The sequence below is a fragment of the Phacochoerus africanus genome, chromosome 1, assembly GCF_016906955.1.
Source record: "Phacochoerus africanus isolate WHEZ1 chromosome 1, ROS_Pafr_v1, whole genome shotgun sequence".
Classification (NCBI taxonomy): domain Eukaryota; kingdom Metazoa; phylum Chordata; class Mammalia; order Artiodactyla; family Suidae; genus Phacochoerus; species Phacochoerus africanus.
The window spans coordinates 146,421,396-146,443,536 of record NC_062544.1 but is presented as its reverse complement, the minus strand read 5'-3'; the positions used below and the strand labels follow the sequence as shown (position 1 = coordinate 146,443,536).

Here is a 22,141-nt window from a genome sequence, read left to right as displayed (position 1 = left end):
TTTGTTTCTAATCGTATAGCCCATTGCAAAAAGGATGTAAAATAAAAAGCATAGTGGGCAAATTCCAGGACACCCTGGGAGAGGGAGAGAGGTCAGATCAACATTTGCTAAACTCCTACTGTCAGGTTCTGGACCATATGCTTTGTTCACATTATCTCATATTATGGATACTATAATCCTTGAATCAGTCTTACTAAACCATTTTACAGACTAGGAAACACTGGTTGGATTAAGAAACTTGTCCAAACACAAAATGGAGAGCTGGGATTCACCACCATATCTTTCTAGGTCTTTCTGTCCAAACAAATTGCTTGTGGAGATCTGTGATTTCTGGGCCCTGCAGTCTACAGAAGTACTAGATTGAATGACATGATGAGTTGGTAGGGTTAACAATGTGGAGGAAGAAATCCTAAGAGTTGGAAAGAACAAAGGACAGTAGGTCTTACAGGAGTAGTTATGGGTGATTGGACTTCTAGGAGAGTAGGGATTGTTTGTCAAGTGTCAACAAGGGAGGAGTACTTTTGTGGCTGGAATAGGAGGTGGCCAACTGGAGTAAAGGCAACAGAGGTGAGTGGGAAGCCTGCAGCACAGAGGCCCTGTCCTGTTGGAAGGTGGCCAAGGCCTGTCTTACCTGTGGTTTGTGTCTGAATGAGCCAACCCAGACTTCATGCTCCAATAACCTCCATTTGGGGACGAAGCCAGGAGTTCAGGAGGTTTTGACAGGCCCCTGTGCATGCTCAGATACACAGTACACCATGGGGGCCTTGGGCAGCCATTTTCCTGGACAAAGCCTTACCCATGAAGGGACTCTGGTCAGACAATGCAGTGCACCTCCAGGTTGTTCCTATAATGGCAGATCCCTGAGGTCTGTTGGGGCAACTGTGCCTACTGTCAGGGCACCCTGGGCAAGAAAGTCCAACTGATTAGACCAATGAAAACCAAGACACAAGTCCCTTTCTTACTCCCATTCTTCCAGAAGGGATCAACCTCCACAACAGAGGAGAGAAATTATACTTAATAAAAGGGACCCTCAGTTGATAGGAGAACACCAGCACTGCTCATTAAGAGAAGGGATTTTTTTTTTTTAATATATGGTGTGCTGTAACTTAGGTAATTGTTTTCCACGAGTCTACATATCTTTTTTTTTTTTTTTTTTCCGGCTGTGCTCACAGTATGCAGGAGGTCCTGAGCCAGGGATTGAACCCCATACCACAGCAGTGACCCAAGACACAGCAGTGACAACACCGGAACCTTAACCCACTAGGCCACCAAAGAGTTCCAAGGGAAAGAATTTTGATATGTACTAAGCACCTATGCCTTTTACATATAGTATTTTATTTAATCCTCACAACAACCTTGGGTGGTAGCTACTATGATCTAACTTCCATCATAAAACAGAGGTTTAAGTATCTTGCTCAAGGCAAAAGGTAGCAAAATACTTTAAAGACGTCCAACCTGAGTCATTCTAATATCAGAAACTACGTCCTTTACACTATACCACACTGCTTTTCTCATAGATTAGATGGCTCACTAAGGGTTCTTCCAATGCATACACCCTCCGGCTCTGTAAACATCAGGGAATAATAACCATTCCTCACATATATATAATGTTACATGGTTGTTTTGGTTTCCTTTTTGTCTTTTTAGGGCCACACCCATGGCATATGGAGTATGGCCCTAAAAAGGCTAGGAGTCGAATTGGAGCTGTAGCCACTGGCCTATACTACAGCCACAGCAATGCCAGATCCAAGCCATGTCTGCAAACTACACTGCAGCTGGGGTCAGGGATCGAACCCACGTCCTCGTGGATACTAGTTGGGTTCATTACTGCTGAGCCACAACAGGCACTCTAGTGTTAGACTGTCTTTAAAGCACCTTCACAAGACTTGACCTTATTTAATCTTCAGAACAATCCTGTGAATTAGGCAGGGCTGATCTTGGTACTTGAACCCGTATTCCAATCCAAATACAGTGCTCTTCCTACTAAATCAAGATCCCTATCAAATGGGATCTTGTTTGCTTCAGGAAACACTACAACCATGAAGCAGGGGGAAGACATAACTGGAAAAGACCAGAAAAGCAGAATCCCAACAAGCAGTAAACTAAAATGAATGAAGTGGTCATTTTTTTGGTGTTGACAATTTTTATGATGGGTCTTAAAAAGCAACCCATGACTGTACAACACCACTCTAATAATCAAATAAATTTTCGCAGTGGAAATGAATCCAACTAGGAACCATGAGGTTGAGGGTTCAATCCCTGGCCTCGCTCAGTGGGTTAAGGATCCAGTGTTGCCGTGAGCTGTGGTGTAGGTCGAAGATTCGGCTTGGATCCTGTGTTGCGGTGGCTGTGGTGCAGGCCGGCAGCTGTAGCTCCGACTGGACTCCTAGTCTGGGAATCTCCATATGTTGCGGGTGCAGCCTTAACAAGCAAAAAAAATAAAATAATAAATTTTAATTTTTTGTTTTTTTGGCTATGTATGAAGCAAGGAGAAGTTCCAGGGCCAGGGATCAAACCCGTGCCATAGAAGCTGATACAGTGAAAATGCCAGATCCTTAGCCTCCTGCACCACAATAGAAATCCACCATCCCAATCCTTTGAAAATTAGCTGTCTGTGCCTGGTGCACAAAGCTCCATTTACCTACTCATTTCCATCTGCACTTCTGTGCTCTCCAAATCCCACCTGATTCAATCTACTTTGCTCTGTGAAATACACTCTCATTTTAGTCTACAGTAAGACATGTTACTTCATTCAATAAAGGCAGAGTGCATGCTGCATGTTAGGTACTGAGCAAAGAGTGAGAAAAACATGTCTACTAGTAATTCTATCAATAGAAGAGGTAAAATTAAAATGCCATATGAGGAGTTCCCGTCATGGCGCAGTGGTTAACGAATCCGACTAGGAACCATGAGGTTGCGGGTTCGGTCCCTGCCCTTGCTCAGTGGGTTAACGATCCAGCATTGCCGTGAGCTGTGGTGTAGGTTGCAGACGCGGCTCGGATCCCGAGTTGCTGTGGCTCTGGCGTAGGCCGGTGGCTACAGCTCCAATTAGACCCCTAGCCTGGGAACCTCCATATGCCGCGGGAGCGGCCCAAGAAATAACAAAAAGACCAAAAGTAAATAAATAAATAAATAAATAAATAAATAAATAAATAAATAAATAAATAAAATGCCATATGAGTTCAAAGACCCCTCGCTCCTTGAACTGAAGGAATCAGAAGCCTCCAGAATTACCACATAAGGTTAAATCATAGGTTTAAGAATAGAAAAGGGAGGAGTCCCCATCATGGCTCAGTGGAAACGAATCTGATTGGCATCCATGAGGATGCAGGTTCCATCCCTAGCCTTGCTCAGCAGGATAAGGACCCAGCGTTGCCAGGAGCTGTGAAGTAGGGTTAAGGATCCGGTGTTGCCATGAGCTGTGGTGTAGGTCGCAGACGCAGCTCGGATCTGGTGTTGCCGTGGCTCTGGCGTAGGCCAGCAGCTATAGCTCCGATTCGACCCCTAGTCTGGGAACCTCCATATGCCATGGGTGTGGCCCCAGAAAGACAAAAATAAAAAATAAAAAGAGTGGAAAAGGGAAATTTTAAGGAAACTGGGAAAACACAGAACCAACATGGGGATTCCTAAGAGGCTCTATTGACTGAGAGACAGTGTGTGAGAATACTGGGAGATAGCGCAGAAGAGATGCACTGGGACCACACTGTGGAAATGTCTAAGAGGGATTATGGAATTTTAGTTGTTCAAAATCTAATAGCACAGAGTAGGGAGCAATGATGATGATCCACAGCTGAGCTCTTAGGATACTCATTTGCACACAGGGATGCAGAAAGAGGACTGGATATGAGGTAGAAGGCAAGGAGTTAAGTTTGGGACACACTGAGTTTGAAATTAATCAGGACATCTAGAGGCTGTGTAGTCAGACGTACTGCCAGTACCTTAGTGACTAAGTACATACCCAATGTTTATACAACAGAAGAATGACTATAACTCTGGAGAGAGTAGAGATCCAGAGTCAAATATCTGGGCATCATCCAGAAACAATAAAGTCAAGTGCGTAAGAGCAAAGAAACACACATCTTCCATGCACTATTTACTGTGTATCAGACTTTTAGGTGTGAAAGGGCCTTTAGTTCTCTTTCCCACTCCTATTTATTTATTTATTTGTCTTTTTGCCTTTTCTAGGGCTGCTCCTGTGGCATATGGAGGTTCCCAGGCTAGGGGTCTAATCAGAGCTGTAGCCTCTGGCCTACGCCAGAGCCATGGAAACACGGGATCTGAGCTTCGTCTTCGACCTACGCCACAGCTCATGGCAACGCCGGATCCTTAACCCACTGAGCCAGGCCAGGGATTGAACCTGCAACCTCATGGTTCCTAGTCGGATTTGTTAACCACTGAGCCACGATGGGAACTCCCCCACTTCGATTTTTACTTATCTGCTCCACACCATTATATACTGTGTTCATTAATTGTTTCACACATATATTATGTTTCACCTAGATTGCAAATTCTCTATATGCAGGATACTTTAAAATTCTTTTGAGAGTTCCCATCATGGCTTAGCAGAAACAAATCTGACTAGCATGCCTGAGGACACAGGGTCAATCTCTGGCCTCCGTCAGTGGATTAAGGATCCGATGTTGCCATGAGCTGTAGCGTAGGTCGCAGACGCAGCTTGGATCTGGCGTTGCTAAGGCTGTGGAGTAGGCCAGTGGCTATAGCTCCAATTTGACCCCTAGTCTGGGAACCTCCATGTGCCACAGGGGGAGCCCTAAAAAGACAAAGAATAATAATAAAATAAAATAAAATTCTTTTGGATGACAACATAGTACTAGACACGTAACTGACACTGTTAACACTGAATGATAAACATGAATATCAACCAAAAGAAGAGCCCACAACCCAAGCTGGACAATTGAGAATGGACCATTTCACAGGTGGAGGTTAAATGCATAGTCCATTTGACCACTTGAGAGCTAAAGGTTGCCCACTATGACTTAGGCTCCTTATGCCCAGTTCACTTGTCCACAGTCACTGCCAAGTTTCTCAGGGAGCTCCTACCTACCTCCTAGTGTCTAAGCCCATTCAAACAACACACTTTTCACATTCTATCAACTCCTGAACACAAGGCACAGGGTGGACAAGGCAGCTGTAACTTTATTGAGGTTCTTTTCAATTAAAATGCTTCACAGTAGAGACCAGTATTCAGGGGGACAAGCTCAAAATGCTTTCTGCCCCATGATCCACAGATTGAAGAAAATCTGATTTATTCCCTATCTCCCTTAGTCTCAGTGGCTAAGAGGTCATGGATAGAAGTGGAGAATGACCCACAGGCAAGGATAAAGCTCAGTCTTAAAAGAAAAGCCCTGAAGGACCTCAACTTCAACCAGCTGAAATTTGTTTCACAGCTGTGGATCACCCAGTTCCACCAACTAGGCATAAATTAAACATAGTTTTGCCACCAGCTGATGGCAACAGAAGGGGCTTTCCAGAACTTGGGTCTAGTGTGCACTAGTTGCCAACATGGCAGCTGCCAAAATCAGCAAAGAAGATTTTAGAACAGCTCCTCCACCCTCTCACTCCATTGGATGGGAGTCTTGGGCTTCACCTCACACAGCAGTCCATCAGGTAGGCTTCATTTACGCTTCTTCTCTTGTGTGCTGGTGAACCAAGAGTCTAGGAGCTTCTTGCTGTAGTATAACTGCCAGGCGTGCACTTGGACTGCCAGCACTAACACCAGATACATGACGGAGACGGCGGGAAAACCAAAGAGGAAGCGGTAGGCCTTGCCATGGCGGTAGAGCTGCTGGGCAGCGGGGAACATCTCCATGCTGCCATAAATGAGGGGAGCGATTGAAAAGAGCCCCATGCTGATCATGGAGAGCACTAAGTAGCTAATGTTGTTGCGGGGGAAGGAGAAGAGGCCCAAGAGGGAGGGCACAATGCTCAGCAAATAGGGGTACTCCCACTGATAGGGCATGGCCACCTGATCATGCGACAAGAGCCTCAGGTGTCCCACGCTCATCTTGGCAACCAGCAGCAGCCATATGATCAGATGCACGTAGGTCAGCTTCTTGATTTCATACTTGAGGGTCACACTGTGGGGCAGAGCAGAGGAAGAAGTACCTTTCATTCAAAATTTTCTGACCACCAACTATATGTCAGGCAACTATACAGAACACTGGGTGAATAAGACACAGTTCTTGCCTGGAGGCTGGGAACAAGGTATGGAGGAAGAAAAAATAATTAGAAAACAAACTAGAAAAGCTCTAGTAAATCAATGTTGCAAATTATATGGGATCATAGGAAGGAGTAATTAATTCTGCTTGGGATGAATTGCCTAAGAAGGCTGTCTAGACAAGGATGCTATCTGAGCTAGGCTCTGAGAAGTGGGTGGAGATGAAAACTCCAAGCAGAGCTAAGAGCATGCAAGCAAAAAAGGCCTAAGCATTTGTTCCAGGAAAGCAAGTGGTTGGGTGTGGAAGGACTACACTGTGGTGAGGAAGGGAGTAGCAGGACATGAAGTTGCAGACTATGAAAGAGTCAGTTTAAAGGCAGAAGAGGAACTGAGGGCTGTGTTTTGAAAGATGATTAACTGTAGCACAGGCATTCAGCCCATTAGAGGAGGTACTGGCAGCAAGGAAACCAACTCAGGCTGCCCACACTTCTCCAGCTAGAGTACATTTTTCACCTAAAGGAAGCCCATTTTCTCTTATTCTTTGAATTTTCTCAGGTCCTAAATCCACTTTACATCTCCTTCGAGGGCAGAGTTTCTGCTCTAGACAGACATGAAAACAGGCTTGGGCTGTGAGGTCCATTGGGCAGGGGTCTAAGGATAGGAATAAAGTGAGGGTTCACAGAGCTTGTCACTCTTTAAAACTCTGGAGAAAAAGATGCAGAAAAGATTCTGGGAAAGTTTAATGGGATTAAGAAAGAAAATCTTTAAAAAAAAAATTCATTATAGAACGTGCAGAAAGGTCGGGGGGAAAAACCAGTCACCTGTAGACTTCAAACTTCATGAAGGCGGGGACCAGTTTTGTTTGTTTGTCAATAAACTTTTTATTGAAAGTATAACATGCATACAAAGACTAGGTTTGTTTTCGCTATTGTATCTTCAGTGCCTAGCACAATGCATGATGGGTAGAAACTCAATAAATATCTGTTGAAGGAATAAACGAATGTAGAAATATACCTTACGTGCTGGTGGATGGTGGTGGTCCATTAAACTCATTTTAGGGGCCACATTCCCCAAAGAGCCCAAAATATAACAGCTACTACGTATTGGGCAGACTTACGTGCTGTTATGCTATGTCCTTTACGCTAATTGTTGCCTCATTAATTCACCAATATCAAAATGGCAGATTAAATTTCCCTTGCCAGATGAGAAAACTGAGGCTCAATTAGAAATTCTGTTCCCGAGGGCGGAGAACCAAGCCAGCATCGCAGTGGAGCGGGCCGGACCCCTCGAGGCACAGGGGGATCAAAAGGTGGAGCTCAGAGGAGCAAGGGGGCTTCTCGAGATTGGGGACCGGTTCCGGGTTGTCCTAGAAGGAGGGGACTTGGCAGGTGCGCGGGGTCTGCCTGGGAAGCAAGATCCTGAGGCCTGGCCCTGCAGAATCTAGCCTCACTTCATACCTCATCTGGTAGTGCATGGCGACGCGCTCCCGGTGCTGAAAGTCGCTGCCGTCGGTGCCAGCCGCTCGCGGGCCTGCCCGAGACGCCATTGTCCCCACCCAGAACCCAGGAGCCCGTCACACCGACCCGCTGTCACGACTACCACGCCAAGCGGCCCACGGACGCCGTTCGCGCCGCCTCAGCTCAGCCAACCCAAGGGCCTGGGGGTTTCGCGAGGACAATTTCCGGCCTGTCTGTCCCTGGAGGACCGACTCTGTGGTCATTCCCCTGCGCAGGCGCACGCGCAGGAGAACACGTACGCACGCGCGCGCTCTCGGCCCCGCCCCAGCAGTCTCTCCCCGCCCTTTGCAGCGTGCAGAATATTAATTCACAGCATATGTATATTTTTGCCAAGGTCTTGCTGATTCTCCAGCCTCTCCAGCACTTTCACTTTCTTAAACTCTCACTGATTCTCCAGCCTCTCCAGCACTTTCACTTTCTTAAACTCTCACTCAAGTTTAAGATGTCTCAGTCCCCACTTCACAGCTTGGGGAAACTGATTCCTGGAAAAGATCTGTGACTTTCTCAAGAGCATACATCTTCCACACTGTCTTAAAGTATCTCCCCACAGATTACTTAATCATTGCAAAGAGGAAACGGTAACTTCACAGGAGATATCGGGAGAAGGCACAGGAGAAAACTGGCATGCATCCCCTTAACTAAGTAAGCAAAGTTAACTTGACCGGAAGTGAGACAAACTGAATCTTTCTGCCTCCTGATAAAGCTGAGGACACAGCATCACTTTTGTGATGTGCATGCTCAAAATACTCAGCCTGAATCTGTCATGAAGAGATGACAGATAAACTCAAATTGAAAGACATTCTGCAAAATAACTGGACTGTGCTTTCTTTAAAATGTCAAGGCCATGAGAAAAAGAAATTAGGTAGAAGTAGAAAGCAGGGCAGGGGCTGCCAGGGGCTAGAGGGGAAGAAGGAATGGAGACTTGTTCAGTGGGTACAGAGATGAAAAGGAGATGAAAAAAGTTCTGGAGATCAGTGTGGTAAGGGTTGCACAACAGTGTGAATATACTTAATGCCAGTAAACTGTACACTTAAAAATGATTACTTTTAGGAGTTCCCATTGTGGCTCAGCAGAAACAAATCTGACTAGCATCCATGAGGAAGTAGGTTTGACCCCTGGCCTTGTTCAGTGGGTTAAGGATCTGGTGTTGCTGTGAGTTGAAGAGTAGGTTGTATACACAGCTTGGATCCAGCATGGATGTGGCTGTGGCTGTGGAGTAGGCCAGCAGCTACAGCTCGGATTCGACCTCTAGCATGGGACCCTCCATATGCTGTGGGTGCAGCCCTAAAAAGACAAAAAATTGTTACTTTTATGTTATGTGCATTTTACCACAATAAAACACAAAATAAGAACATTTCAAAATTGTTACCTGAAAAAACTAAACCATTTTCCCATGTGTTTAAGAGTCATTTAGATTTCCTTTCCCTGAACTATGTTCATAGTCTTTGTTTTGTCTTTTTGTCTTTTTAGAGCCAAACCTGTGGCTTATGGAGGTTCCCAGGCTAGGGGTCAAATCAGAGCTGTAGCCACTGGCGTACACCACAGCTTATGTCAACGCCAGATCCTTAACCCACTGAGTGAGGCCAGGGATCGAACCTGCAACCTCATGGTTCCTAGTTGGATTTGTTTCCGCTGTGCCACGATGGGAACTCCCATATTCTTTGTTGTTTGTGTACTGCATTGCTGGTCTTGTTTTGTTTTTTGTTTTTTTGTTTTAAATGGCTGCACTCACAGCATATGGAAGTTCCCAGGCTAGGGATTGAATACCCCTACACCACAGCTGCGGCAACACCAGATCCTTAACCCACTGCACTGGGCCAGGGATCCAACCTGAGCCACCTCAGAGACAGCATTGGATATTTAACCCACTGTGCCACAGTGGGAACTCCCGGAAAAGTTTTTTTTTACATGTGGTTGAATATACAGTCTTTTCTTTTTTGGCTTCTCAATTTTTATTCATAACTAGAGTCCTTCTCTACTCCAAGGTATCTCAAATGATTTTATGCATTTTGGCATTTGATGATCATGCTCAGACATCTGAGCTCCTCAAAGAGAGGTGTAAGAACCAAGTCACTAGCCCATGTGTCTGGCACAGGGTAAAAGCTCAACATGATTGCTGGATATATACATTCCAAGTGAGCCCAAACCATCCTCTTCTCCTAAGCACTGTGAAGAATCCTCAGGTTGACAGAACCATCCTCGACACTCCCCAATCCTACCACAGACACTCTCTGGCTTTAGCTTGTACTTATCTCTGTCTTTTCTGTGTGTGATTTCCATGATGTTCGTCAGGGCCATACTGCTTCTGGGTCATCACTGGCTTATCATGAGACTCTTAAGCACAGTTGGATGCTCAATAAATGTTTGAGGCATGAATGTCCACGGGAAGGGTCCCAACCCTTTCCCCTGAACTTCCTCCCTGAAGCTTTTCTCCCTGCTTTTGGTTTGCCTTAGAGTTTACTGATTTGTGTTCTTGTCACTTCACCCTTCTCCTTACCTCTTCAAATTATTGCAGTGATGTTTCCTTTGCCTTTGAACACCCCCACCCACCCAGAACTTTCAAAAGACTGGCTTCCAGGCCTAGGTGTAAGGCTGTAGAATCAATGTTTCTGTGTCCCCGCCTCCCCACCTTTCCCCCACCATTTGTGTGTTGAAAGCTAATCCCCAGTGTGATGGTATGTGAAGGTAGGATTTGGGGAAAGTGGAATTAGTGTCCTTATAAAAAAGATTCCTTTGCCCATTCTACGATGTGAGGACACCGAGAGAGGACTGCTGCCTGTGAACCAGGCAGAGGGTCTTCACTAGGCACCAAATCTATCCACACCTTGATTTCGGACTTATCATGCTCAAGAACTATGAGAAGTAAATTTCTGCTGTTTATAAGCCACCAGTTTATGATATTCTGTATAGCAGCCCAAACAGACTAAGACACTCCAGGTCTTCAAAAGACTGACTTCTCACCAGTCAAGTTTAGCTGAAAGCTCTTCTCTCAGGTCTTTCCTACAGGCCAATCCAGCTCTCCAGCCATTTGCTATCATATCATCTTGTGTTGTTTCCTCCCCAGAACATCATCATCTGAAATTACCCTGGTTATTTGCATATCTGTTCATAGTCTGAGTTTCCCCCCTCCTCCAGGAATGTCAGCTCCTTGGAGCGTGGGACAAGGCTGTCTTGTTTCCCACTGTATTCTCAGCCCCTAGGAAGGTTGGCACACAGTAAGTGCCTAATCAGTATTTGCTGACTGAATGAATGATGTTGCCTGGGAGCTCTTCTAGGGAGGGATTTATTTATTTTTTAATTTTTTGTTTTTTGTCTTTTGAGGGCCACATCTGCGGCATATGGAGGTTCCCAGGCCAGGGATCTAATCGGAGCTGCGGCCTCTGGCCTACACCATAGCCACAGCAACGTGGGATCTGAGCTGAGTCTGCGACCTACACCGCAGCTCACGGCAATGCCAGATCCTTGACCCACTGAGCAAGGCCAGGAATCGAACCCACAACCTCATGGTTTCTAGTCGGGTTCGTTAACCACTGAGCCACAAAGGGAACTCCTAGATATAAGTATTTATTGAGCCTGAAGGATACACTAAGCTCTATAGCAAGAACCTTTCATGATTATCTCATTTAATCTTCATGACAACCCATGTAGGAGCTATTTTAATCCCCATTTGTCAGATCTAACTGAAGCTTAGATGAATTATATCACACAGCTAGTGCTAGACTGCTGGTTTTCAAAATGGAGTCCCTAAGGGGCCACAAGCTTCAGCATCACCTCAGAACCTGTTAGAAACATACTTTCTAGAGTTCCCATTGTGGCTTATTGGGTTAAGAACCTGACTAGTATCGATGAGGATGCAGGTTCAATCCCTGGCCTCGCTCAGTGGCTTAAGGATCCAGCATTGCCATGAGCTGTGGTGCAAGCTGAAGATGCAGCTCACATCTCAAGTTGCTGTAGCTGTGGAATAGGCCGGCAACCACAGCTCCGATTCAGTGCCTAGCCTGGGAACTTCCATATGCCAAAGGTGTGACTGTAAAAGCGGAAAAAAAAAAAGAAAAAAAATTTTCTCAGCCCCCCTAGACATACTAAGTTAGAAACAGTGGTGGAGTCCAGAAATCTGATTTTATTTTCTTTTTGCCTCTACTCACGGCATACAGAAATTCCTGGGCTTTTTTTTTTTTTTTTTGTCTTTTGAGGGCTGCACCCGCTTCCAGGGAAAAGACCTGCACCACAGCAGTGACCTGAGCCACAACAGTGACAACACCAGATCCTTAACCTACTGCGCCACCAGGAAACTCCCCCGAAATCTGATTTTTTTAACAAGCCCTCCATGTGATTCTGATGCACTAGTGTGAAAAACTCTATGCTAAAAGAAATATGAGCTTGAACTTTAAAAAAAGCACAGCTTTATTGAGATATAATCATATACCATATCTACTCAAGTATACAATCCAATTGCTTTTTGGCATATTTGCAGGGTTGTACAATCTCCAAATAAATTTGGTGCAGTCACCAAAATAGATTGTGATTAGATTAACATATCAGAACACTTTCTTGTCTCCCCTAAAAGAAATCCCATACCCACTAGTAGGCCCCATTCCCCTTCTACTCCTAGCCCCAGCTCTAAACAACCACTAATTTATTTTTTGTTGTTAGAGTTTTGCCTGTTCTGGGCATTTCATACAAATGGAATCATACAAACATGTATGTGATCTTTTGTGACTGGCTTCTTTCATTTTGCGTAACGTTTTCAAAGTTCATCCATGCACTATAAAAGCATATACCCCCTTTATTGACAAATAGTATTTCATTTATGGATATACCACATTTTTTATCCATTCATCAATTGATGAACATTTGGGTTGTTTCTACGTTTTGCCTATTATAAATAACACTATGAACATTTGTGTATAAATTTTTGTGTAGACATAGACTTTAATTTCCCTTGGAGACATATATAACCCAAAATATTATGTACACACCAAATTGATGGCTCATAAATCTTACACTCTTTTTTTTGCTGCACTCACAGCATGTGGAAGTTCCTGGATCAGGGATAAAACCCACACCACAGCTGCGGCCTATGCCACAGCTGCAGTAATGATGGATCGTTAACCCACTACTCCCTAAGGGAACTTCCAGATCTTACACTCTTAACCACTATACATTTCAGCTAGTCCAATTATTATGCTATTGTTAAAATTTACATTATCAGGCGTTCCCATCATGGCTCAGTGGTAAAGAACCCAACTAGGATCCATGAGGACGAAGGTCCAATCCCTGGCCTCGCTCAATGGGTTAAGGATCCAGCATTGCCATGAGCTGTGGTGTAGGTCACAGACACCACTTGCATCTGGTGTTGCTGTGGCTGTGGCTGTGATGCAGGCCAGCAGCTACAGCTCCAGTTTGACCCCTAGCCTGGGAATTTCCATATGTTGCAGGTGCGGCCCTAAAAAGACCAAAAAAATTATATTATCAATAAAACCAATATTTGTTTCTACAAGTGTCTCTGTTCCAAAGCCCTTTGCTTTTATTATTATAAATGCTTATCTCAATCCTTTAAGACAGAAACCATTATCCCTGTTGTACAGGTGAAAGAAACTGGGGCTCAGGGAGGTGAAAGCAACTTGTCTACACTCAAACAGCTAACACAGGTAGAGCTGGGACCACAGCCCACATCTGCCTATTTCTTGTGCCCTCTGTGCTCAATACCATGTCCTGGGACGTACCCTGCCCCAAAGCTTTCAAAACATGCCTCCACCCTTCCTGTCTGGCTTCTTCTGGAAGTCAGGCTGGCTTAAAATCCCAAGGGCAAGAGCTGTACACTTACTGCCTGTGCTCCTTCCCAGCTGGGGCTGAGGGCCAGGGGCGGGGCAACTCTGGAAATAAAGTGGAAGGAGGGCTGGGCTGAGCCGGGAAGTGTTGAAAATCTAGGAGGCTGAGAGAGGAGGTAAGGAGTTTTTATTCTGGTTACATTTTTTTTTTTTTGTTTAGCGGTTTGGTTTGTTTGTTTGGATTCCTGGAGAAAAGGTAAGGTGGTGCTTGGAGGAGTTTTGCTCTCCAGAATGAGGAGTGAGGCTGAAGCAAGATGGGCTGGCCTGGGGAGGCCGCATTGTCAGAAGGAAAGACTGGGGAGAGGGCTGGGTTCCATGCACTCCTGGAGCCCCCTGCTCTGTGCCAGGCTCTGTCTGTGCCGGGGCTGGGAAAGAGAGCACCTCAGGGCAGAAACCCGGAGAGGAAGGGGGCTATCGCAGAAGCAGACAGCAAGGTACACGTGACTAGGAAGGAGGAACAGCAAGATGAAGGGGGAATTCTGTGCTCCAGCTCAGAAGGCTTTCTGAACTGCAAACGTTTAGCTATGGGCCAGAGGAAGGCACTGCAGGTGGAGGGAGCTGCCTGCACAAGGGCTTGGAGCTGGATAGTGCATGCTCAAGAGGTAACAGGTCAACCCAGGACTATAAGCTAGAGCTGTGCTGTCCAGCACAGTTGCCAGTTGCCGTGAGCCACAGTGGTTAAGTAAAGTTAACAATAAAATTAAAAACCCAGGAGTTCCAGACGTGGCTCAACAGAAACAAATCTGACTAGCATCCATGAGGACGCAGGTTTGATCCCTAGCCTCGCTCAGCAGGTTAAGGATCTGGCCTTGTGAGCTGTGGTGTAGGTTGAAGACTCGGCTTGGAACCCAAGTTGCTATGCCTGTGGTGTAGGGCAACAGTGGTAGCTCCAATTCAACTCCTAGTCTGGGAATCTCCATATGCTGCAGGTGTGGCCCTAAAAAGACAAAAAAAAGAAAAGAAAAGAAAAAATTAAAAATCCAGCTCCTCAGTGTGCTTAGCCACACTTCAGGTGCTTGAAAGCCACATGGGTGAGCAGCTCCGGTATAGGAGAGAACCGATGGAGAAGGGTCCATCATGGCACAAAGTCCCTTTGGGCAGTGGGAGGGGTTCAGACTGCTCAAGGCCCCACTGGAGAGAGCAGGCTTAGACTGGGCTGCCTGGCCTGGAAGGTCTCTGGACGACAGGTGAGGGAAGGTCCTCAGCTGTGTGAGGTGGTGTGACTCGCCTCCTGCCAGCATAAAGTGGACTCTGCCCCGGGGACAGGAACTAACCATGCAGGGCCTCTTCAGTTCCTACCTGGGATCCCTAATCAGTGTGACCAGAGCCAGGGACAGAGAAACATGGAGTGAGTGGTGCCGGGAAGGGAAGAGCAGCTGCTGAGGGGTCCCCAGAGTGGTGACAACAGCAAGCATGGGGCTGGACAGGAGAAGGGCTAGGGGAAGGGTGTGTGAGTTGGGAGAGAGACCAGAGTGGAGGCTTGCTGGATGGGGGTGGGGTTGTACTGTGTCAAAACACAAGACCCTCCCATCCCACCTTAGTGAGCCACTTCTACTTCCTTTCCAGGCCCAACGCTGTCCAGCTGACGAGGATGGAATACGCCATGAAGTCTCTCAGCCTTCTCTACCCCAGGTCCCTCTCCAGGTGAGCAGCACCAAGGGTAGAAGGGAAGGGGAGTTACCCGTGAGCTGGGGGACAGAATTTCTCAAACTTCAGTGGGCACATAAGTCACCTGGTTCGAATTCAGATGCTGATTCTGGAGGTCTGGAGTGGGACCTGAGATTATGCCCTTCCCACAACCCCCAGGGGTTATAAATGCTGCTACCCCTTCTCACCAAGCCCCCATACCACAAATGGAGTAGAAAGAGGCAGATACTGCTTGGTGCTTTCTTTCTTGAACGATCTCATTTAAACCTCGCCACAACTTTGGGAAGCGAGAATTATCATGCCAAGTTAATAGATGGGGAAACTGAGGCTGAGGTGGGGGAGGGGTGCTCTCAATTACTTAAATGGGTAGAGGAGCCAGGATTTGCACTTGGATCTGCCTGACTCCAAAACCTAGGTCCCTTCCATTCCTTTGGTTCTACACTGTGTATCTGAGTTCAGAACTGTCTTATATTGAGCTCAGCTTTGCCACTTCATCTCACGTTATGGTGAGAAGGATGAGGCCAAGAGAGGAAAGCAGTAATTGGGCCAATGCAGGGTGGTCCTCTTTCACACTCTACTTGTCGTGGTCTGAGATCCAGACCATGGGGCTTCATTAGATATATACAATCTCCCAGACCTACTCAGTAAGAATCTGCACTTTAACAAGATCCCCAGGGGACTTATACATGTCCGCTAAAGTTTAAGATGCACTCATCTAGTAGGCTTTTGAGGAAGACTATGTAGAGCAGGTTTGGTGGGTAGAAGGGGAGGAGGAATAGGATGTGCTCAGCCTAGAGAGCTGGGGGAGTGAGTTACCCGTTGTGGGGTGAGGGCTGGGCAGCAGCAGACAGCTCATTCTGATGCTCTAAACCACTCCCAGGTATGCATCGGTAAGCACCTCGGTGGTGACACAGCAGCTGCTGTCGGAGCCCAGCCTGGAGGCCCCCAGGACCCGGCCCTGCAAAGTAAGCACCGCTGACCGGAGTGTGCGGAAGGGCATCATGGCATGCGGGCTTGAGGACCTCCTCCTCAAGGTAGGCACCGGCCTGCAGGCACACAGTCCACCTTGGGGACCTTGGCTGAGAACTGGCCCACAGCTGCCTCTGGCGTATGGGTCAGGAGCTGGGGATTTGGCAGGAATGAGGTTCATGGCTTAGATAGTGAAAAGATTTCCTTTCTGATGGCAGCAGCAGTGGTTTGATAGTACCAGCCTGGAGTGCTAAGGGTCTGGGGGAGGGGGAGGGCAGTATATTACTGTCTGATACTCACAATAGGTCAGTGGTATTTCTGGAGCATATTTTTCTTACTGGAGGGGGCCTTTAGGTTCCCCCCTTTTTTTTTTTTTTTGGTCTTTTTAGGGCCGCACCTTTAGCATATGGAGGTTCCCAGGCTAGGGGTCCAATTGGAGCTGTAGCTACTGGACTATGCCACAGCCACAGCAACGCGGGATCCGAGCCCATCACAGCTCTCGGCAACACTGGATCCTTAACCCACTGAGTGAGGCCAGGGACCAAACCCTCGTCCTCATGGATGCTAGTTGAGTTTGTTAACTGCTGAACCATGACAGAAACTCCTAGGTTCTCTTTTACAGGAGTACTTAAACTTGTAGAAGTGCCTGGAAGTAGGGAAATGAGCAAGATTTTAGAATGCCCTTCCCTTCAGCCGGGGCAGTTTTCCTACAATCTGTCCTAAGTTAGCCTTCCACGCAAAGCTTTGTTAATAGCCGTAGAAGACTTTTGAGGAAAGTGATCAAGTAAGCTTCTGGAGGAGGACACAGAGCTCTTGTGGATGATAGTAACACTGAGCAAGAAGGACACCCTTCCCCATTTCCATGCTCCCCCTCCACTGGGCAGGGAGTAACTCTTCCCGCTGCCTCACCTACAGGGCATCTCATCTAGTCCTTATCTAATCCTGCTTGGTATTAGTCCTGTGCTTCACTGCCCCTGCAGTTTATCAGCTCCAGGAGGGAGGATCCCTGCTTATCTGTAAGCCCAACATCATTAGTCACTAGGGAAATGCAAATCAAAATCACCTCATACTTTCATTTTAGAATGGCTAAAAACCATGTAACTGCTTTAGGAAAGAGTTTGGTAATTCCCTAAAAAGTTAAACACAGTGTTAATATATGACTCAGCAATTCCACTCCTAGGTATCTAGGAAAATGGAAACGATACATCACACAAAAGTTTGTAGATGAATGTGAATAACAGCATTATTCATAACATTCAAAAAATAGAAACAGAAGTTGTCTCATGGTACAGCGGGTTAAGATTCATCATTGTCACCACAGCAGCTCAGGTTGCTGCTGTGACACAGGTTGGATCCCTGGCTCAGTTCTTGCACATGCCATGGGCATGGCCAAAAAAAAAAGAAAGAAAGAAAAAAAATGAAAGAAAAACAAACAACCCACATGTCCATTAACTGTAAAACATGGTATAAAAAAAAAAACATGGTATAATTAAGAGTTCCCTGGTGGCCTAGCAGGTTAAAGATCCAATGTCGTCACTGCTGTGGCACAGGTGCAATCCCTGGTTTGGTAACTCCTGCATTCTGCAGGCATGGCCTCCAAAAATTTGATGTACATGTATATATACATACACACATACATACAATAGAATATTATTCAACCACAAAAAGTAATTAATTATGCTACAACATAGGTGCACATTGAAAACTTGCTAAGTGAAAGAAGCTGGTCTAAAAAGACCTCATATTGTATGACTCCATGTATATGAAATGTCCAAAATAGGAAAATCCATAGAGACAGACAGCAGAGGAGATTTCCAAGAGTTAGGAAATGAGAAGTGACTGCTAAAAGGTACTAGATTTCTCTTTGGGGTACAAATGACGTTAAAAACATTTTAAAATTAGATAGGGGTGGTAGCTGTACAACTTTGTGAATACACTAAAAAACACTGGATTGTATACTTTAAAAGTGTGACTTCCATGGCATGTGAATTATATGTCAATAAAACATTACATATGTGACTCCCATTATATTTTTATTGGACAGCACTATTCTAGAATATTAACCATGAAGCCAGATATCAAGGGATACCACAATATAGGTTCTTTGGATGGTGATCCCACAGGAAGAGCCCTGGGCTCCAGTCCCATCCCATAAATCCTGGACCACTTGCTCTTTCTCTGTCAGCTGGGGTGGTGTCATGCAGGTCTCCCCAACACCAGCTCTGTGGCTACAAGTGATGGCAAAAGCATCACTTACCTTATCCTCTAGGTCCGGGACACTCTGATGCTGGCAGACAAGCCTTTCTTTCTGGTGCTGGAGGAAGATGGCACAACTGTAGAGACAGAAGAGTATTTCCAATCCCTGGCAGATGACACCGTGTTCATGGTTCTTCACAAGGGGCAGAAATGGCAGCCCCCATCACAGCAGGTGACATCCCACCTGTGGGAGAGAATACTAGGAGCTTAAGAGAAATCCTTGAGGGATACTAACAATATGCTTGTCTTGCACAGGGCACTAGGTACCAACTCTCCCTCTCCCATAAGCCTGCCAAGAAGATCGATGTGGCCCGTGTAACCTTCAACCTGTACAAGGTGAACCCACAGGACTTCATTGGTTGCCTGAACATGAAGGCGACTCTCTATGGTGCCTACTCCCTTTCCTACGATCTGCGCTGCTTTGGGGCCAAACGTGTCATGAAGTAAGTGAGTTGGGGTTAAGTGGGGACAGGGTTTGGGCACAGCAATGAGAGCAGCCCTGTCTTCTCACGTGCACCTCAGCCTTCTCAGGACCTGGGACTGATGTTGAGGCTAACAAAACATGGCAGTTAGCATCTTCTAGGACTTTATGGCTAAAATTCGTATTTCAGTTTATAGGAGTGTGTGTCAAAGGCGTACATATACTCCTGCTGGTGGAACCTGAATACATTTAGCTTTCCTAATTACCTCCCACTATAGCAACTAATTATACTAATTATTTTTCACCTAAAATAGTAAGTTTTCCTAAGTAGTCTTAAAATCAACTTTGAAAAAATGAGCAAAAATTTTATTGAACTCAATGAGAGAACCAGCAAGAAGTTACGGTCAGTTCAAAATCCCACCCATGTACATAGAGCCATCAAGAAGGAGATATGGCATTCCTGTTGTGGCACAGCAGAAGTGAATCCGACTAGGAACCATGAGGTTGTGGGTTTGATTACCCTGGCCTTGCTCAGTGGGTTAAGAATCCAGCGTTGCCGTGAGCTGTGGTGTAGGTTGCAGATGCGGCTCGGATCCCGCGTTGCTGTGGTTCAGGCGTAGGCCGGCAGCTACAGCTCCGATTAGACCCCTAGCCTGGGAACCTCCATATGCCACAGGAGCAGCCCAAGAAATGGCAAAAAGACAAAAAAAAAAAAGAATTTGTCAAGCATTCAAGCAGCTATTACTGACCACATGTTTCCCCTGCTCTTCAACATATCAGGCCCAGTGTTAAGGGATTTATGTTATTTCAACCTCCTAACCCTGTGTAGGATCAAAATGGTATAATCTCATTTTACAGATGACGATGCTGAAGCTCAGAACTATACCAGTATGCCAAGGTTTACAAAGCTAAAGAAACTGGATTAGAACTCAGGCCTGGGTGACTGGAGCTCTGTTCTCAGGACACTGCAGCACCAGGCATGGAGATCGTCATGTCTGAAAATCAGCTAGACCATGGATGACTCGGAAAGGCCTCAGAGTCTAGAACAGAGGTGGTGAAGGGCACGGTCATGTGATATAGATCAACTTGGCTGGTCCAAAAGAGTATTAGAAGAGTTCCCATCATGGCTCAGTGGTTAACGAATCCGACTAGGAACCATGAGGTTGCAGGTTCGGTCCCTGCCCTTGCTCAGTGGGTTAACGATCCAGCGCTGCTGTGAGCTATGGTGTAGGTCGCAGACGTGGCTTGGATCCCGCATTGCTGTGGCTTTGGCGTAGGCTGGCGGCTACAGCTCCAATTAGACCCCTAGCCTGGGAACCCCCATATGCCACGGGAGCGGCCCTAGAAAAGGCAAACAAACAAACAAAAAAAACCCAAAAAATACAAAATAGTATTAGAAAAATAAAAAGCCTTATTGGGAGTTCCCAACGTGGCTCAGTGGTTAACGAATCTGACTATGAACCATGAGGTTGCGGGTTCCATCCCTGGCCTTGCTCAGTGGGTTAAGGATCCGGCATTGCAGTGAGTTGTGGTGTAGGTTGCAGCCTCGGCTTGGATCCTGCGTTGCTGTGGCTCTGGCGTAGGCTGGCGGCCACAGCTCCGATTCAACCCTTAGCCTGGGAACCTCCATATGCTGCGGGAGCAGCCCAAAAAATGGCAAAAAGACAAAAAAAAAGGAAAAAAGAAAAATAAAAAGCCTTATTAAATGAACTTGAACTTTGCATGAGAACAGGGAAGCTGCTGACATCTCAATTAAGGCATGATGGTAGGTAACGGCAGACCCTTAGGGAAGGCAGCATCTGTTCTGTTTGCATATCACCCCTACAGTTTAGAAAATCTAGAAGAGAACATGTGGGAGCAGACACTTAGTGGGTGCAGGATGGGGTTTTCAAAGTGTTTTGACCTTCTTGCCTTCTCATTCCACCCAGAGAAGTTCTTCGCTGGGCCATCTTTGGCATGCAAGCCTCAGGCCACGTGCTGCTTGGCACCTCCTGTTACCTGCAGCGGCTCCTGGATACCACTGAGGGGGAACAACCCACCAAGGGCAAAGACCCATCCCTCATCCCGACCTGTCTGAAGATACTGCAGTGAAAGAATAGCCAAGGACTAGAGTTGGCATCCCATGCTCAGCTGGTAGCATCCACAAGACTGGCAGCTAGAGAGCTTCTCACCATCCCACACCCCCTGACCCCCACAGGACCATGAATGAGGATGCAAGGGGAAGGGCTGGAAATCTGGGCTGGGTTGGCCAAAGGAAAACTGAGGGTTCTTGGCCTGGTCTGTCTCCTTCCTGCCTAGGTAACATAGCAGACCAAGATTGTTCACCAGCAAGCCAGCCCTCAGCATGAAGGCTGCCCCTCAGTATGAAGGCTGCCCCTCAGCACAAAGGCTGCCCCTCAGTACGAAGGCTGTCCCTCAGCATGAAGGCTGCCCCTCAGCAGCCCACCTTCACATGCTGCACTTTCATTACACGGCCTACCTCCTGGCCTCCCATCCCAAAGGCTCCTGAGTGAATTGCCAATCCACTAGGGTATGCTATTAAAGAGTTCATAATAAATTACTTATGCTGATACGTCTTTGCTTCTCTTCTTTGCCAGGTGGGGTTCTATCTAGACGGTTGCTAAGCTCTCACGGAAGAGAGAACTCTATTGTCAAACCATTTTCCATAATGTGGGGTTATACGAAACAGCATCTTTGCTACCAAAAAACAACCAAAAAATGCAGTTTAATTCTGAAACTAATGTCTGCTTAATCTGAGACTTGAGCAGACCATGTAATCAATATGGTAAGTGACAACTGCCAAAATAAATCAGAAGGGCTTTGACTGGGAAACATAAAAGTCTCAGAATTGCCAAAGCAATCCTGAGGAAAAAGAACAAAGCTGGAGGCATAACCCTCCCAGACCTCAGACAATACTACAAAGTTACAGTAATCAAAATAGCATGGTGTTGGCACAAAAACAGACAGATAGATCAATGGAATAGAATACAGAGCCCAGAAATAAGCCCCCACACCTACAGTAACCTTTGACAAAGGAAGCAAAAATATACAACAGAGAAAAGAGTCTCTTCAATAAGTGGTGCTGGTAAAACTGGACAGCTCCATGTAAAAGAAGGAAATGAGAATATTCTCTAACACCATACACAAAAGTAAACTTAAAATGAATTAAGGATCCAAATGTAAGACGGGGTACTATAAAACTCCTAGAGGAAAACATAGGCAGAACACTCTTTGACATAAATTGCAGCAATATCTTCTTGGATCCATCTCCTAGAGTAACAGAAATAAAATCAAATATAAACAAATGGGACCTAATCAAACT

The 22,141-nt window shown here is 46.1% G+C and overlaps 2 protein-coding genes across 3 annotated transcripts in view; one reads left to right on the top strand and one right to left on the bottom strand.

The window, feature by feature from the left end:
- IL17RE (interleukin 17 receptor E) overlaps positions 1 to 18,522 on the bottom strand; it is a 34,266-nt gene extending 15,744 nt beyond the window's left edge. The window contains exons 1-2 of one of the 2 annotated variants that reach the window (XM_047780496.1): positions 18,400 to 18,522; positions 5,987 to 6,098 (exon numbers count right to left, since the gene is read on the bottom strand). In XM_047780496.1, the coding sequence (XP_047636452.1) occupies positions 5,987 to 6,025 (39 nt within the window). In that variant the 5' untranslated portion in view covers positions 6,026 to 6,098; positions 18,400 to 18,522. Of the gene's footprint in view, positions 1 to 5,986; positions 6,099 to 7,635; positions 8,669 to 18,399 lie in introns of those variants that run through there. The other variant, XM_047780489.1, reaches the window with a different exon arrangement.
- On the top strand, positions 13,524 to 21,391 carry CIDEC (cell death inducing DFFA like effector c). Its single transcript, XM_047780638.1, has 6 exons — positions 13,524 to 13,642; positions 15,093 to 15,170; positions 16,054 to 16,207; positions 18,412 to 18,570; positions 18,654 to 18,841; positions 20,748 to 21,391. The coding sequence occupies exons 2-6, from the start codon at positions 15,118 to 15,120 to the stop codon at positions 20,908 to 20,910; spliced, it is 717 nt and encodes a 238-aa protein (XP_047636594.1). The 5' UTR covers positions 13,524 to 13,642; positions 15,093 to 15,117; the 3' UTR covers positions 20,911 to 21,391.
- Positions 21,392 to 22,141: the final 750 nt, after the last annotated feature.

Bases quoted from the DNA above. Each gene is read 5' to 3' on its own strand.
- CIDEC (XM_047780638.1), top strand. From the start codon at position 15,118: ATGGAATACGCCATGAAGTCTCTCAGCCTTCTCTACCCCAGGTCCCTC. The intron at 15,171-16,053 runs GTGAGCAGCACC...AACCACTCCCAG, and splicing joins TACCCCAGGTCCCTCTCCAG to GTATGCATCGGTAAGCACCT. The intron at 16,208-18,411 runs GTAGGCACCGGC...CTTATCCTCTAG, and splicing joins TTGAGGACCTCCTCCTCAAG to GTCCGGGACACTCTGATGCT.